This window comes from Barbus barbus (assembly GCF_936440315.1).
Source record: "Barbus barbus genome assembly, chromosome: 26".
Classification (NCBI taxonomy): Eukaryota; Metazoa; Chordata; class Actinopteri; order Cypriniformes; family Cyprinidae; genus Barbus; species Barbus barbus.
The window spans coordinates 28,606,193-28,621,241 of NC_136754.1; the positions used below are offsets into that span (position 1 = coordinate 28,606,193).

The following is a 15,049-nucleotide window of genomic DNA, read 5'->3' on the forward strand; positions in this document are numbered from 1 at the left end:
GAAGGACCAGAACCCATCTTACCCCGAAAAGATCATAGTAAGCCCCATTCAGTGGAATTCCAGCCCGTTCACCTCCTCCAATGCTTCCACGGCCACTCCGCCAGGTTGTCCACATGGTTTGCAGTATATCCCCAAGGTTCAAGGCACTCCTCTCATCCTGTCTGTACATACATCTCTGGGCACTGGCCACCCAGGGGCCAACAACACCCTCTCGCTGCTGAAAGATCTTCTGGTGGCCCAATATGGCTCGGGATGTAAGAAGGTTCGTCCAGGGCTGTGCAGAGTGTGCAGTGTCCAAAAGTCCACGCCACCTGCCAGCGGTTAAGCTGCTTCCTCTGCCCGTTCCAAATCGGCCCTGGTCACACCTAGGAGTAGACTTCATCACCGATCTGCCTGCCTCCGACGGTAACACATGTATCCTGGTGATCATTGATCGATTTTCTAAATCATGTCGTCGTCAAGTTCATTGGCTGGGCAGAGTACACCCAAAACTCCTTGCGCCAATCTGCCACCAGTTTGACTCCGTTCCAGTGTGTACTCGGTTACCAGCCACCCATGTTCCCCTGGTCCGGGGAACTGTCGGATGTTCCATCAGTGGACTACTGGTTCCGAGAGAGAGAGAGGGTCTGGGACGCCGCTCACCATCATCTGCAACGAGCAGTGCGTAGGCGCAGAATGACAGCTGACCTTCGACATTCTGAAGCTCCCCAGTACCAACCTGGACAGAAGGTCTGGCTGTCCACCAGAGACGTCAGGATGCGCCTACCCTGCAGAAAATTAAGTCCCAGATTTGTTGGTCCCTTCACCATCACCAAACAAATCAACCCAGTCACCTACCAGCTCCAGCTTCCACCCCAGTACAGAATTCATACCACGTTCCACGTATCCCTCCTTAAACCTTACCACTCTCCTGTTTCTCCCTCCACAGAGCCTGGCCCGATGGAGGAGCCTCCTCTCCCATTAATCCTGGAGGATGGCACCATCTATCAGGTCAAGGAGATCTTGGACTCCCGACGCCATGGTGGTCGTCTGGAGTACCTCGTGTACTAGGAGGGATACGGCCCTGAGGAGAGATCTTGGGTCCCCAGAGACGATGTACTAGATCCAGCCTTACTCAAGGAGTTCCATGCCAGTCATCCTGATCGTCCTGCACCCAGAGGAAGAGGTAGACCACCATGACATCGGAGTCCTCGGCCCTCAGGAGCGGGCCGTGGAGAGGGGGGTAATGTCACAGATCGGCCAGGCTCAATCACCAGTCAATCACAGCGCACTCCTTCACCTGAATTCTAATCACCTGGACCTGCACGTCATCAATGGCAATCATCCCGCACTCCTCAAATACTCACACCTCACAACACTCCAGTGTCCGGTCTCGTTCCTACGAAGAGGACTACTATACCTATCATATCTCTATGCTTGATACTTACCGTCTTGTTTACTTACCTGCTGTGTTTCATCCCAAGTGTGTCTTCCAAGTCTGTCAGCTACCGAGTCTCATCCTGATCCACTGTGTTGGTGAGGTATGCAGTTACTCCTGTTCCGTGTCTCCTGTTTGGAAAAAGATATTCAAGTTACCATCCCTCCTGAACACCGAAGAATCCTAGTATCATCACTTACCTGATTCATTCCACCACCTCTAGTCTGTCAATAAAACCCGTTCACATTACGTCACTCAGTCTGTGTCCTACTTCTGTAACAGTATATTTATAGATACATAATAAATATACAAAGTACTCACACATATATATGTAAAAAAAAAAATATTTTGATTAATCGCGATGAATTGTTTGGTAGCACTAGTATTTTTACATAGACAGTTGCTGTCATATCCCGCAACCTCATAATCCACAGAAAGAAAACAAAATACACACAGAATGATGAATGTAACGATGTAGTGGAGCAGGGGTGCCCACACTTTTTTGTGTGGGGATCTACTTTTCAAATGAGAAACTCACCGAGATCTACCAAGTGAAAAATAAATAAATAATAAAATACATATAAAATAAATAGGCCTAAATAAAACAGCTTATTGGGATGCATCTTTATATTGCATTAATTACATTTTTAATAAAAAATAAAATAAATAAATAAAAAATAATGTTCAATTCTTAGTACCCCCATAGAACTGTGCCTGCATTTACCTAAAGCAGTGGTTCAAATTTATTTGATAAAAACAGCTGACTGTTTGTGAATTCTGAAGTCTCTATTAAAATTGCCATAATAATGAGATGCAGTATATTAACAGGATTTTGAAAAAATCGAATTTATTAAGTTCACAAGTGCAGCTTGGAAAAGAGATAAGAATTTTCCATGAAGTGTGAAAAAATGGTAGTGCAAAGCAAGACAATTTAAGCATGCTGGATTTTCTGAGATATTCAAATTAATACCTAGGAATAAGAAATGAAGTAAATCCTTCTGTGCATTTGCATATTACATGTTCAAATAGCCAAATGGAAAACAACATATCAAATAGGTGAACTCTTAAGTGGAAAGTTTACTCTAGACCCAGCCAACAGCCCTTGAAATAGAATAAAACTTTAAATGAGTCACTTCCATCAAGCTGTTTTATATTATACATGTGCATTCAGCAAGTTCTTGAGCTAGGACATTTTGTTCAAATATGTTTTTGACTACCCATTTATTTTAACTTGTGAATTTGAACTTATTATGAGCACTGGACAATGAAACATTTCAGGAGATACACAGAAACTAAAAGACACCTTTTTGGGCTTTAAGAACTACACTGACTTATGACCTTCTGCTTTCATTCTCCTCTCTGCAGGAATTGCATACAGAGAGTGTTTGGACAATGGCACGTGGGCACTGAAAAGTAACTACTCCAACTGTGAGCCCATTTTAGAGGAAAAGGTGGGTAAATGTGCAATAAAACCTGAACTGTACATTAACTAACTTTCTTTCTTTCTTTCTTTCTTTCTTTCTTTCTTTCTTTCTTTCTTTCTTTCTTTCTTTCTTTCTTTCTTTTATTATGCCTTTGCATAAAGTTTTAAATACAGCTGTAAAGTGAGTTACAGTAAATTTGACAACCTTCATTTGATCTGTTTTCCAACAGGGAACGCTGTAATAACATTTCTCCCATTTTCCTCTGCACCAGCTGCAATGTTTACTCAACTGGTGTTTCATGTTTGAATATGGTCGTGAATGTGAACATATGGAACTTGAATATGGTCTTTTATAAGTCAATTAGATTTAAAATAAATAAAGTAAAAACAAAATATAAAAAATATAGAAAACAAATATAAAAAAAAAAATCTCTTTGCCAGATTTGTGCATTATATATATTATGTACTTACTGAAAGCAACTGAAAATGTTTGATCAGATGTTGCTATGTCAATGCTTTTACTTTATGTTGTTTACAGAATCCATAATGCCTCTATTCTGAATGACGTGCATAGCATGTAATCCATTTGGCTCAATTATTTTTCTATCATCGCATGTTATGGAGTAGCCTATTTGACATAAAAAATGGGAAGCATATACATAGTATTGGATGCTGTGTAACTGATATATAGTCTTCATCTTACTTCATCTCACTTCTCACTTAACATGACTTCTGCATGCAAGCATTATGCAAAAGGACAATTGGATGCCTTTAGTGCTGTGTCAGAGTTTTGTGACCTCATTCAAGGACTCAGGAGAAATATAGAAATTAATCTGTTTCTCTTTTAGTCTTTTGGAAGCTTCCATAAAATATTGGTCACTGAGTAACAACTATTGATTTGTGCCATAATTGCAATCATTTATTATACATTCATATGTTAGGACACTGAGTTCCTTCTTTAATCTTTTTAATTTTTAAATTTATTTTTTTTAACAGAGGAAGTACCCCATGCACTACAAGATAGCCCTCATCATTAACTACTTTGGTCACTGTATATCTGTTGGAGCTCTCGTTATCGCCTTCATTCTCTTTCTGTGCTTGAGGTAAGTGTGTTGGTTTATTTTCAGCACCATACATTTTCAGAAATAAAGGTACAAAAGCTGTCACTGTGGCGGTGCCTTTTCAAAAGGTACATTTCATACATAAAGTGTCCATTTTGGTACCTCAAAGGTACATATTAGTACTTAAAGTGTACATATTTGAACCTAATAGGTACAAAAGTGTACCTTTTAAAAAGGTACCGGTCCAGTGACAGCTTTTGTACCTTTATTTCTGAGAGTGTAGTGTGTGAGTAATACCTTGTGCTGAGGCCTAAGAAATGCTAATTCAATGAAGGAAAAATGGATATATTATGAAAATGATTCTAATGAGGATAATTTATTTGCTAAAGTCACACCACAGTCACAGTGTCTCCACTTCTCAGGTGAAGTTGATGCATGAAAATAAATTAAACACATAATCTTTAAATATACAGCTAGGCTTCATAGAAAGTGTTACTGAATATTTCCTTAACTCTGGCTCTGGCTCCTCTTTGCACAGTTTCATATTCATGCATATATAAGTCCTTAATCAGCTCATGCAATGCTAAAACTGTGTCACAGTGTAATTGCTGAAATGCTTGTTTCATTGATTTATCTTTTTAAATTCAAGGAGCATCCGATGCCTTCGCAACATAATCCACTGGAACTTAATTACAACTTTCATTCTGAGGAATGTAATGTGGTTTTTGCTTCAACTGATTGACGAAAACATTTATGAGACGAATGAGGTATGAAACACTTATAAACTTACTTATCAGCTTATTAGTATGTAAACCCATCAGTAGGTTTCTAACATTTACATTTATTACGTTGCCAGTTGATTCCTCACCGATATTGTATTACTGTATTACTGAAGGTATTGCATGGGGTATTTGTTTCTCTGTGAAAACACTTTAGTGTTATTTTAGGCTGCTGGTATCTAGTTCCTCATTAGAGTCTTCCATTTCAAACTTGACAAAGTAATTGACAGTGAAGAGAAGAGATCAAAAGTCAAATGCACAGTACTTCATTTTGCAATGTTTCTAACATACAATGCTAATTTAGATTCTGTCGAAAGCTTTACTGAAGAACAAAGGAACTATGTGTTCATTGAGAGTGACGTGAAACGAGTGTTTTGCAAAGCAAAAGACAGATTAATAGCCTTGATGAATGCCAGTTCAAAATATACACTAGGTACTAACATATACCATTTAGGGGTAAATAAGGTACAAAGATGCACCTCTTAGTTCCCTTCCAGGAACGTCGAGCTGCGTCCGAAGACGCTATGGGAACGTTCCCATAGCGTCTTCGGACGCAGCTCTCGTTCCCTTCAGGGAACCTGGGTTACATACGTAACCTAGGTCGTTCCCTTCCAGGAACGTCGAGCTGCGTCCGAAGACGCTATGGGAACGTTCCCATAGCGTCTTCGGGCGCAGCTCTCGTTCCCTTCAGGGAACCTGGGTTACATACGTAACCTGGGTTGTTTTTCAAGTTACAGCAACTTATAAAACACATTTTAAAATGTTTGAAAAACCTGAGACGTGAGGTTGTTTTATGATCTATAAAAGGTTTTATTTTAGCATAAAGTCTGTAAAAGGTTAGCAGTGTTGTAAAAGATCCTTATATTCACCTCAATTAACACCCTATCCCTTTCTCTCTGTACAGCCCTGGTGCCGACTTATAACAACAATCTATAATTACTTTGTGGTGACCAATTTTTTCTGGATGTTTGTGGAGGGCTGCTATCTTCACACGGCTATTGTGATGACATATTCCACAGACAAGCTTCGAAAATGGGTCTTCCTCTTCATTGGATGGTGTGAGTTGATTTATTTACACAAGTCTGCTTATTTTGAAAGGCCTAATCATCTGCAATTTGCATTGAATAAGAAAGCTGAAATGTAGTCTGCTATTCTTTTTGGTTTATTTGGAACATCATCTTTCATGTGATTCTTAAGAATATCACAAAATATTTGGACATTGCAAAGGTACTTATGCCACGTAGAGGACACACTTTTGACTAGATGCCACAGAGAGCTTTCAAGGTGAGGATGAGCACACAAAAGCATTAGTTGGCATGCTTAGAGTTTAAGCTAACATACTGTAGTTTATCAGCTAACACTGTCTACTGATATCCTGTGAAAAGCCCACATTTTTTTTTTCTGTGCCCTCAGAGTGAGCACTTACATAAGTGTCAAATTGAGCAAAAATAATTAATTCTGTCTAAAATGAATAGTCATTTATAGTAATGAGAACATAAAACATGGTCTCCTCAGTTTTGATTGGATTTTTTCTATAAAGTAAACCAAATAGGTTATTATTTAAACGGTTTCATCCCGATCAGAGAACAGCTTAGAAAAGGTTTGCAAAAGTCATTTCTGTGATAAATTAACACTGAGGGACATATTTGCCATCATTGCACTCTACATGGTACAAGGACTCCCATGAAAATATCTGAACAAAAAAAGGTTTTAAAATTTAAATTTTTGGTCACAAGGAGGCACCGGATCCAAACTTTGCATATCCTTCAGGGCACTGTGGCAATGACACATGCCACGTTTTGTAAGGATATACTAATGTTCATAAAATATTGCATTTTATGACTAAATTCAAATTGGCCGATGCCCAAAATAGATGACATGGCAAAACTTTGACTCTATATGGTGCTCTGAATTTAGTGACAAGTTTTGTCGTTATTAGGCAAACTGTTCAGAAGTTGTAACCAAAAATAGTATTTTTTTCATGTCCATTGACCAGTAGGTGGTGTTGCTCTGAAACTGTGCAGCTACCTCCAGGCCATGCTTGTGATGACATTTACCAAGTTTCGTCTCAGTGTGCTAAAGCTTTGCGAAGATTTAGCCTCTTGTTCATTTTGGTGTCAAATTTGCTGAACTATTTCTCAAGAACAGTTTTGAATATTGAATGTATAATGTAAATAAACCCAATGTACTTAAAATACATTTACGTAATGTTTATTAATAAACCCAACATATTTCATAATATTCATTAACCCCCTCCACCCAATCACAATGTGCTACAACAAAATCTAACTACAAAACACATAAAAGAACAGCCAGACCATTCTGTTACATTTTACGATTTATTAATGCTTCAAAGCATTTGGCTATATACAAAAATAAAGTGTCTTCATATTTACATGCACATTAAGGTTAAACAGTATTTTCAAAATAGTTTGCCACAATTTACCAAATTTCACAAATATATGCAAACATTTTTAACAGAGTACAGAAATAAGCTCAGTTTCCTCGAGAACTGTGCAAACGTGAGGTAGAGAGAGATACATGAGGTATTTCAATGATAATAGTACTAATGTTGCACTAACATTTTAAAAAATGCAATAATCTAGAACAATAGGATAGTGATCAGAAAAAATGTCAGAAGGCTCAGAGGTAAAAGGAACGTTCTACATATACATTTTTATCTTTTAACATTTAAATTGGCAACATGTCATCTCAATTGTCATTGTTTGGAGTGCTTTGGTGACAGCTTGATTGTATCCAGTTCAATCAGGATTTTCTGAAAGACTTCAAACGTGCACTTGAGGTCCTTTTGTGTAGTATAAGTTAAGCACATAAATCAGTCTAAAAAGCATCAAACACCTAATTGTGACTCTACAAAACTTCCACCAGCATCCGTAGGTTCATCTCCAGGACCTGCAGCCTCTGCACAAAAGACATACATTCCCTCTGTTGTCTCAATCCCAACTCATCCTCTGCACTTTCACAGTCCTGAAGGATAAACAAAGAGAATGTGTAGTGTCCCAATGCCAGTCACAGTGTGATATTCAAAAATTTTTAGGGCACATTATTTGCAAACTCTGCCTGGTCCAAAAAAACAAACAAAAAATAAATAAATCACCATTTGGATTTAAATAAGAAAATACTTAAGAGTGTTATGTTTAGAGAGTGTTGAATGTTTGGCAATAATTATTTTATGTAGCTTTTCATTCCTCATACAACCATGTTGGAAGATGTACCTATGCACATACAGAACGTAATGTTTATGCTCAGTAGACAGCGCGCACATGCTGAGCGTAAACAACGCTGATTACGTTGGAAGACAGTAACTCGGGGAGAAGAATTTCTGAATAAATTATATTATTGTTTCTTTGTGCACAAAAAGTATTCTTGTAGCTTCGTAAAATTACGGTTGAACCACTGATGTCACATGGACTATTTTACCGATCTCCTTGCTATCTTTCTGTGTCTTGATCATGGTAATTACATTGCTGTCTATGGAGGGTCAGAGAGCTCTCAGATTACATAAAAAATATCGTAATTTGAGTTCCGAAGATGAACAAAGGTCTTACGTTTTTGGAACGACATGAGAGTGAGTAATTAATGACAGAAATTTTGGGTGAACTATACCTTTAACTAATTGGATCTGACTTGTTCTAGAGCCAGTTGTATTTAAACCATATTTATAATTTTTAACTGATTAAATCTAATAGTTTTGACAGTTAACATATTTATAATTTTTATTTGGCAACTGGAAAAATGCAACTATGCAGCAGTGATGATTTGGGTCTGTTACAGCACTTATATGTCTCATTTCCTATAAAATACGGTAAGTATGACAGCGTGGTAAATAAAAAATAAAGAATATATATACATATATAATGTGTGTGTGTATGTGTGTGTGTGTGTGTGTGTGTGTGAGAGAGAGAGAGAGAGAGAGAGAGTACGGTAAAACAGGAAAAATTACGCCTGTAATTTCAAAGTGAAGGCTTATAATATACCCTACTCTTAAAAGCGCTCTTTTATTTCCTTCTTGACAACCAACCAATCACAGTCTTTAAAAGAATGTGTCATAGCTAGCAACAGGGTCAGCCCCGCCTCCTCACTAAGGTAAAAGTTTTTGTCTTTTCCTCGCTCAGAGTTGCTCTCAGATTGGTCCTGAATCACTTTTAAGATAAGACTCCTAGTTAGAAATTTTTAAGCTAAATTAGGAGCTCTCTAAAAGGATTCTTAGAATCTTTAGGAATACGGGCCCAGTTTAGTTTCAGAAGATATTCATCAACTCAGGTCTTATGGATCACTATTGTGTTTGCGTTCTGTGGTTTTTGAAGCATCAACTTTTGGGTTTCTATCTAGTAACTTTGCTGCTAACATAGCGTATGGTTAGCAATGATAGCCAGCCTCTGAAGGTGATTGAGAACAAGGTCTCAATGCTGAGACACCAAAGCCTCTGATTTTGTCAGAATTATCCAATCAATAAGGTAATTCAAGGCATGACCTGGAGTCACAGTCGAGTCAGAAGCAGCTAAGGCCAGGCTAAAAGGAAATTCCTAAAATTGCTAAGCTTTTCCACCAGGAGAACCCTGAGGAAGTTCTTGTGTTTCTGAATGATTAAAATATGAAAATCTTATGCATCTTTCAAAACATAACAAACCAGTCTCCTTGTTGAATATGAGTCATAATGTGTTTCTGCATCAACATTCTGAAACTGCTCTTTGTTAGAGTAAAGTTCAGCAAACACTGCAGTCATGTGGCTGATCTCACAAACTTGAGTGTCTGGTGGCACAGAGTGCCAAATTAGTCACAGTCTAAGCTCTTTGACTGCCTCTGAAGTCCAGCCGGCACATATATTCCTCAACCATATATTTGAGGGGATTAACCGGGTATTGTTGCACAAGGCACATTGAATTTACCATTCAGGGCTGAGGTTGTCCTGCAAGGCTGCAATTTAAGAAAAGAGCTGAATATGGAAAACGATAGGCTGTAAGCATCATTTCAACCGCTCAGTGTTTCATTTCAACTCAATTTCAGTATACCCCTAATTAAAGGGATAGTTCACCCCAAAATAAAAATTATGTCAATGTATTCACCCTCATATTGTTATAAACCTGTATGAGTTACTTTCTTCTGTTGAACACAAAATAAAATATTTGAAAGAATGTTTGTAACCAAACGGTTGATGGTAGCCATTGACATCTATAGTATTTTCCCTCTATGCAAGTTACTGTTTTGATACCAACATTCTTCAAAATATCAGCTTAATTTCAGACAGTTTAATTGTGATGACATTTGCTGAACTCAGGTATTGATTGCATTGAGCTGAAATGTCAAATTAGTGCTGTCACACAGGTCATGCTAATTATAAAATGCTTCCATTTTTCATATGTTCTATAATTTTATTATATTCAAAATGACATTTTAAATATCTGAGCTCTTCATATTTAGAAACGCAACCGAACCCAACACAACTGGTGTCAACATTCTGAAAATGATTGAATTTCATTGTCTTAAATAACAGATTGTCACATTATTAAGCACTTGAAAGAATCAGCACTAATGCAATTAAATGTTATAAAGTATTTTAAGTGTAGTACAGATTATTGTGAAGAGCTCCACATAATATTTGCAGGCATGTGTTACTGAAGATGCTAAATGCCATTCCAAGGACTTGTGCAAACTGTTTGATATTTGACATTCACAGTCTTCTCTGTCTGTGTAACTAGAGGATTCTGTGGGTTTTAGAGCTGTCTGTAAGCAGCAGTCCAGCAATGCAGTTAAGCACATCCAGACCATGTACACCCTTTAAAGTTTCAGGAGTGACAAATATATTTAAATATTGGAATGAATGCAATACATTACAGTTTTGTGTGTGTATGGAACAGAACTCACTTTTGAAACTGCAATGATTGACACCATTGAAACCATATGAGTGTTTTGTCATCTCAAGCATTTGGTTTCCACTATTTTTGACCAAATATTACAGCGACCAAGATAATTATTAGAAAATATTAGGGCACACTCTTGGTTGCCATGTCCACGTATAATAAGTGGCATTTATTAGGCATCTTTGGGCTTGCTGTTTGGGCTCGGTTCATATATATTATCTATTTATGGAGATATTAAAGTAGCCAGGTGTATTTCACAATATGTGACACGTCTGGTTTTACGTTTGCATTTTACATTTATTGATTTGGCAGATGCTTTTATCCAAAGCGATGTACAATTGAGGAATACAACAAGCGATTTACCATAAGATGGCAATAAACACTGGCAATAAAAGTGCCTGTTATATAAGGTTTCAGTCATCGTTCAAAGTAGTAAAAGCTAGGACAGGAAGGGATAAGGATAGAATTTTAGGTAACACTTTCTATGAAGCCCGTATTTATAATACTTTATAAGGGTATTCTTAAGGCATTATAATGAATGCATAATGCATTATAAAAAAACTTATAATGTGTTATAAAATCTCATGAATAATCATAACAATGATTATAATACATTATAGTACTTACGTATTTGTGGTTATAACTTTTAAGAGTATGATTATTTATAACACACAATGACCACCATATTAAATCTACTTCATTTATAATGAGCTATATCATAGCTTGACATTGTTTATTTAAGATCTGCACAGTACCTTACTACATCTCTTGAGTGCTGTCAGACCTCTGTCGTGTGTGTCTTGTGTTCCCGCCTCATGTTTCCATATTTGGTTTGTTTCCTGACCTCGTCTAGTGTGATTATTAGTTAATTCTTGTCCAGCAGTGTTTGTCTAATTATGTATGATTATCCTGTGTATTTATAGTCCTGTCCATTCAGTTTGATTTTGTCTGGTCTACTCGTTACTCCCCGGTATTCCTGTCTGTCAGCCTTGCCTTGTCTTTCCCTGCCTTGCCCTGATGTCTACATTAAAGACTGTTAATTTGAGTTTACTCCTCGTTTCCGTGTTCTTGTATCGTCCTCGTGTGTGCACCATGACAGAAGACCAGACCAAAACAGTAAGCGGCGCACTTTCACCTCGTTTTGTTTGTTTTTATTTTTTTACGTTTTTATTTGTTCCTCTCTGTTTGTTCCGCGGCAAGGAATTTGCTGCTCGTCATCCCACCATAGCACCCTGTATTTGGCGGGATCGCGTGAGTCTGCTGGCCACAAATGCCGCAAGTCCACTGCTGTCCGCGGCTCACCCAAGCCTGCCGTTCACGGGAAATCAACGTCGCCGTCCGCGGCTCACCCAAGCCTGTTTTTCGCGGGAGATCGACGCCGCCGTCTGCGGCTCTCCCAAGCCCGCCGTTCGCGGGAAATCGGCGCTGCCATCCGCGGCTCACCTAAGCCTGCCTGCAGTGTATGTGGCAAGCCCGCCGCTGACTCAAGCCCGTGGATCCAGTCCACATCACGGCCAGGAGTGCCGTTCCATGTCATGGATTTTAAGTCTTGTCGTTTCCACAGGAACAGTTTTAATCTTGTCTTGTCTTGTTCTAGAGCCATTCTCCTCCTGTCGCAGAAATGGAGGCGGTTCCTGAGATAGCCCTGATAGAGGCCTCAGATTCCGCGCGTAGCCCATGTAGGGCCCCTGTTCCTGTGGATTGTCCTGTTCCTGTGTGTTTAGCCCTGTGTGGGCTGTCCTGTCCCTGTTTGTCTAGCCCCGGAGGGCTCCTGATACCCCCTAGCTGCCCCCTGGAATTTCTTTTGGGGGGGTAGAAGGGTTTCGGCTAGAGTGCCCGGGCCGCACTCTATTTCGCACCCGATGACCCCTTTAACAAGTTCTTCCATTTGGTTCTGTATACACTTGTCACATGTCTGGTTTTCTGTTTTCCCCTGTGACCTAGTTTTCTCCATTCTGTTTAATTAGTCATTCAGTTCACCTGTGTTTGTAATCATCTCATTAATCTCCTGTGTTTGGTCCATCCTTTATAATTCCTCAGTTCTCCCTTTGTATTCGTCCGTTCTCGTCAATGTAAGCTTGTTTTATTGTCTGCCTCTTGGATATTCTCATTAAAATACCTTTTGTTTCACTTACCTTCATCTTCCTGAGCCTGTGCCTCATCAGCCCGTGACAGAAGAACGGACCCATACAGTTTTTTTTGCGACATTTTTTGGTTCCAGTATTTTTTTTTTCTCACTCCCCATCACCATGGATAATCCCAACGTTGCCCTGCTATGCCTGGAGCAGAGGGACCGCTCCCTAGAGATTTACACCAGGGAATTTGTTGAATTGGCGTGCCTAACGCACTATCCTGACCACTCGCTTTGTGTGTTTTACATCGCTAGCCTTAGCGAGCGGTCTAAGGCACGCCTCCCCGGGAGCGGTCCTCGGAACAACTTTGCCGCATGTGTGGAGTGGGTGCTGGAGAAGAATGGACTATACTTCTCCGTCTGCCCCGCTGATGAGGACATCTCCAGCCCCACTCCCAAACCAGTGACCAGCCAGCCATCATCCTACTGCATGGAGATTTCGCCGGAGCCCACTCCAGACGGAGAGCCAGAGCCTGCTGTGATGTATGAGCCAGATCCGAGACCCGCGACTGAGCCTATCGTCACCCCGGAGCCTAAGCCTCAGGAGTGGTCTGACCAAGTGCGTGAGCCGGCAACATCGTCTGTCCCCGAGGGAGTCTTAGTGGAGATCGAGGGCTTGGAGGGAAGCCCCACCTACGCTGAGGGTGAGCTGCAACTGGCCACTGGCAATTATACTGAGGAACTTAAGGACATCTTCGAATGGGATCTGATTTACTGGTTTGGAGAGGTATTACCCAACCCTGAATCTCCTGTGTCTCCGCTGGTTCCGTCCATCCATGAATCTCCTGTGTCTCAGCTGGTTCCATCCAGCTCAAGTCCTTCCGTGTTCCCTCCCAGCCTCCCTCTCCCGCCTCCTCTCCAGCCAGTCAGTTCCTCAGCCCAAGTCCCGCTGGTGCCTGTCAGCCCCTCAGATCACCCTCAGTCTGATCCATCGCCGCGGGACTTCCAGCCTCCAGCTCTGCCAAGGTGTGAGGATCCCCTGTCTCCACCTCCAGCTTCCGAACCCTGGACTCCATCTCGGCCCTCCGAACCATCGGCTCCACCTTGGCTCATAGCTCCCTCGTCTCCACCATGGCCCATCCTCCCACCAGCTCCGCCGGGCTGCCTCGTCCCTCCAGCTCCGCCTTGGTCAGTCGTCGACCATCCGCCGCCTTGGGGCTCCATTCCTACGGCTACGCCTTGTCACTCCTCCCCTCCGGCTCTGTCAGGCTCCTCCTTCCCTTCAGCGTCACCTTCGTCCTCCGTCACTCCGGCTCCGCCGCCACACTCCGCCTCAGTCGCCTGTGCCACGGACTCCGCCTTGGCCCTCCGGGTCCTCGATGTCACCCTGGCTCTCCATCTGTTCGGCTCCATCCTGGGCTCCCCTTCCATCGGCTCCATCTCTGTCAGTCGTCCCCAGGGTGTCGTCTAGGCCTTCTCCAGCCTGGCTCCTCCCTCCCTCGACTCCGCCCTGGGGCCTCTTCTTGGCTGGTCTCTGGATTTTCATCGGACTCCTCCTGCTCCTGGCTTCCCCTTGGCTCCTCCCACCCTCCACTCCCCCATTAACTTTTTTTTTTTTTGGACTCTTTTCTTTTCTGCCACCCTCTTTCTCCACATCCTCCTCCAGAGCCCCCACCCTCCCTCCTCAGTTGTTATATTACGGCGTGGGGTCACGCCTTGCCGGGAGGGGGCGAACTGTCACATGTCTGGTTTTCTGTTTTCCCCTGTGACCTAGTTTTCTCCATTCTGTTTAATTAGTCATTCAGTTCACCTGTGTTTGTAATCATCTCATTAATCTCCTGTGTTTGGTCCATCCTTTATAAGTCCTCAGTTCTCCCTTAGTATTCGTCCGTTCTCGTCAATGGAAGTTTGTTTTATTGTCTGCCTCTTGGATATTCTCATTAAAATACATTTTGTTTCACTTATCTTCATCTTCCTGAGCCTGTGCCTCATCAGCCCGTGACAACACTACATATAATTTTTCAGGATTCAAATCATTTGTAGAATGCAGCTGTCACTCCTGTAAATTACTGAATTGTGTGTGTGTGTGTGTCCAGATCAGGATTAAGCACTAAAATGACAACCAGATTTATCTGCAGTGTGTATGTGTGCAAGAAAATCATCCTTCAGTCAAGTGACCAGCACTTCTGTCACTTTTTGCAAGATGCATGGATTAGTGGTATTTTCTCTGAGGAGGCAAAAAAAAGTGAAACAAAACAAGATAAAAAATTGAATGATGTTGCAGTACAGCTCCTGTAGCATTGCTTGGGTGTGAGAAAATAACTGCTACATACAGGCAAAAGGTCATGAGAGGAGGCAATGTTTCTATCCTGCTATCGGCTCATTACCCCTGCTGTGTCATAATGCCTGCCTATCA

At 41.0% G+C, this 15,049-nt stretch overlaps 1 protein-coding gene across 1 annotated transcript in view; it reads left to right on the top strand.

Moving 5' to 3' along the window:
- The window catches only part of LOC306846254 (corticotropin-releasing factor receptor 2-like), an 88,782-nt gene that overhangs the window by 33,338 nt on the left and 40,395 nt on the right, over positions 1–15,049 (top strand). The window contains exons 3-6 of the mRNA XM_079379493.1: positions 2,783–2,868; positions 3,837–3,943; positions 4,551–4,668; positions 5,585–5,738. Coding sequence (XP_079235619.1) covers positions 2,783–2,868; positions 3,837–3,943; positions 4,551–4,668; positions 5,585–5,738 — 465 coding nt within the window. The remainder of the gene's footprint in view (positions 1–2,782; positions 2,869–3,836; positions 3,944–4,550; positions 4,669–5,584; positions 5,739–15,049) is intronic.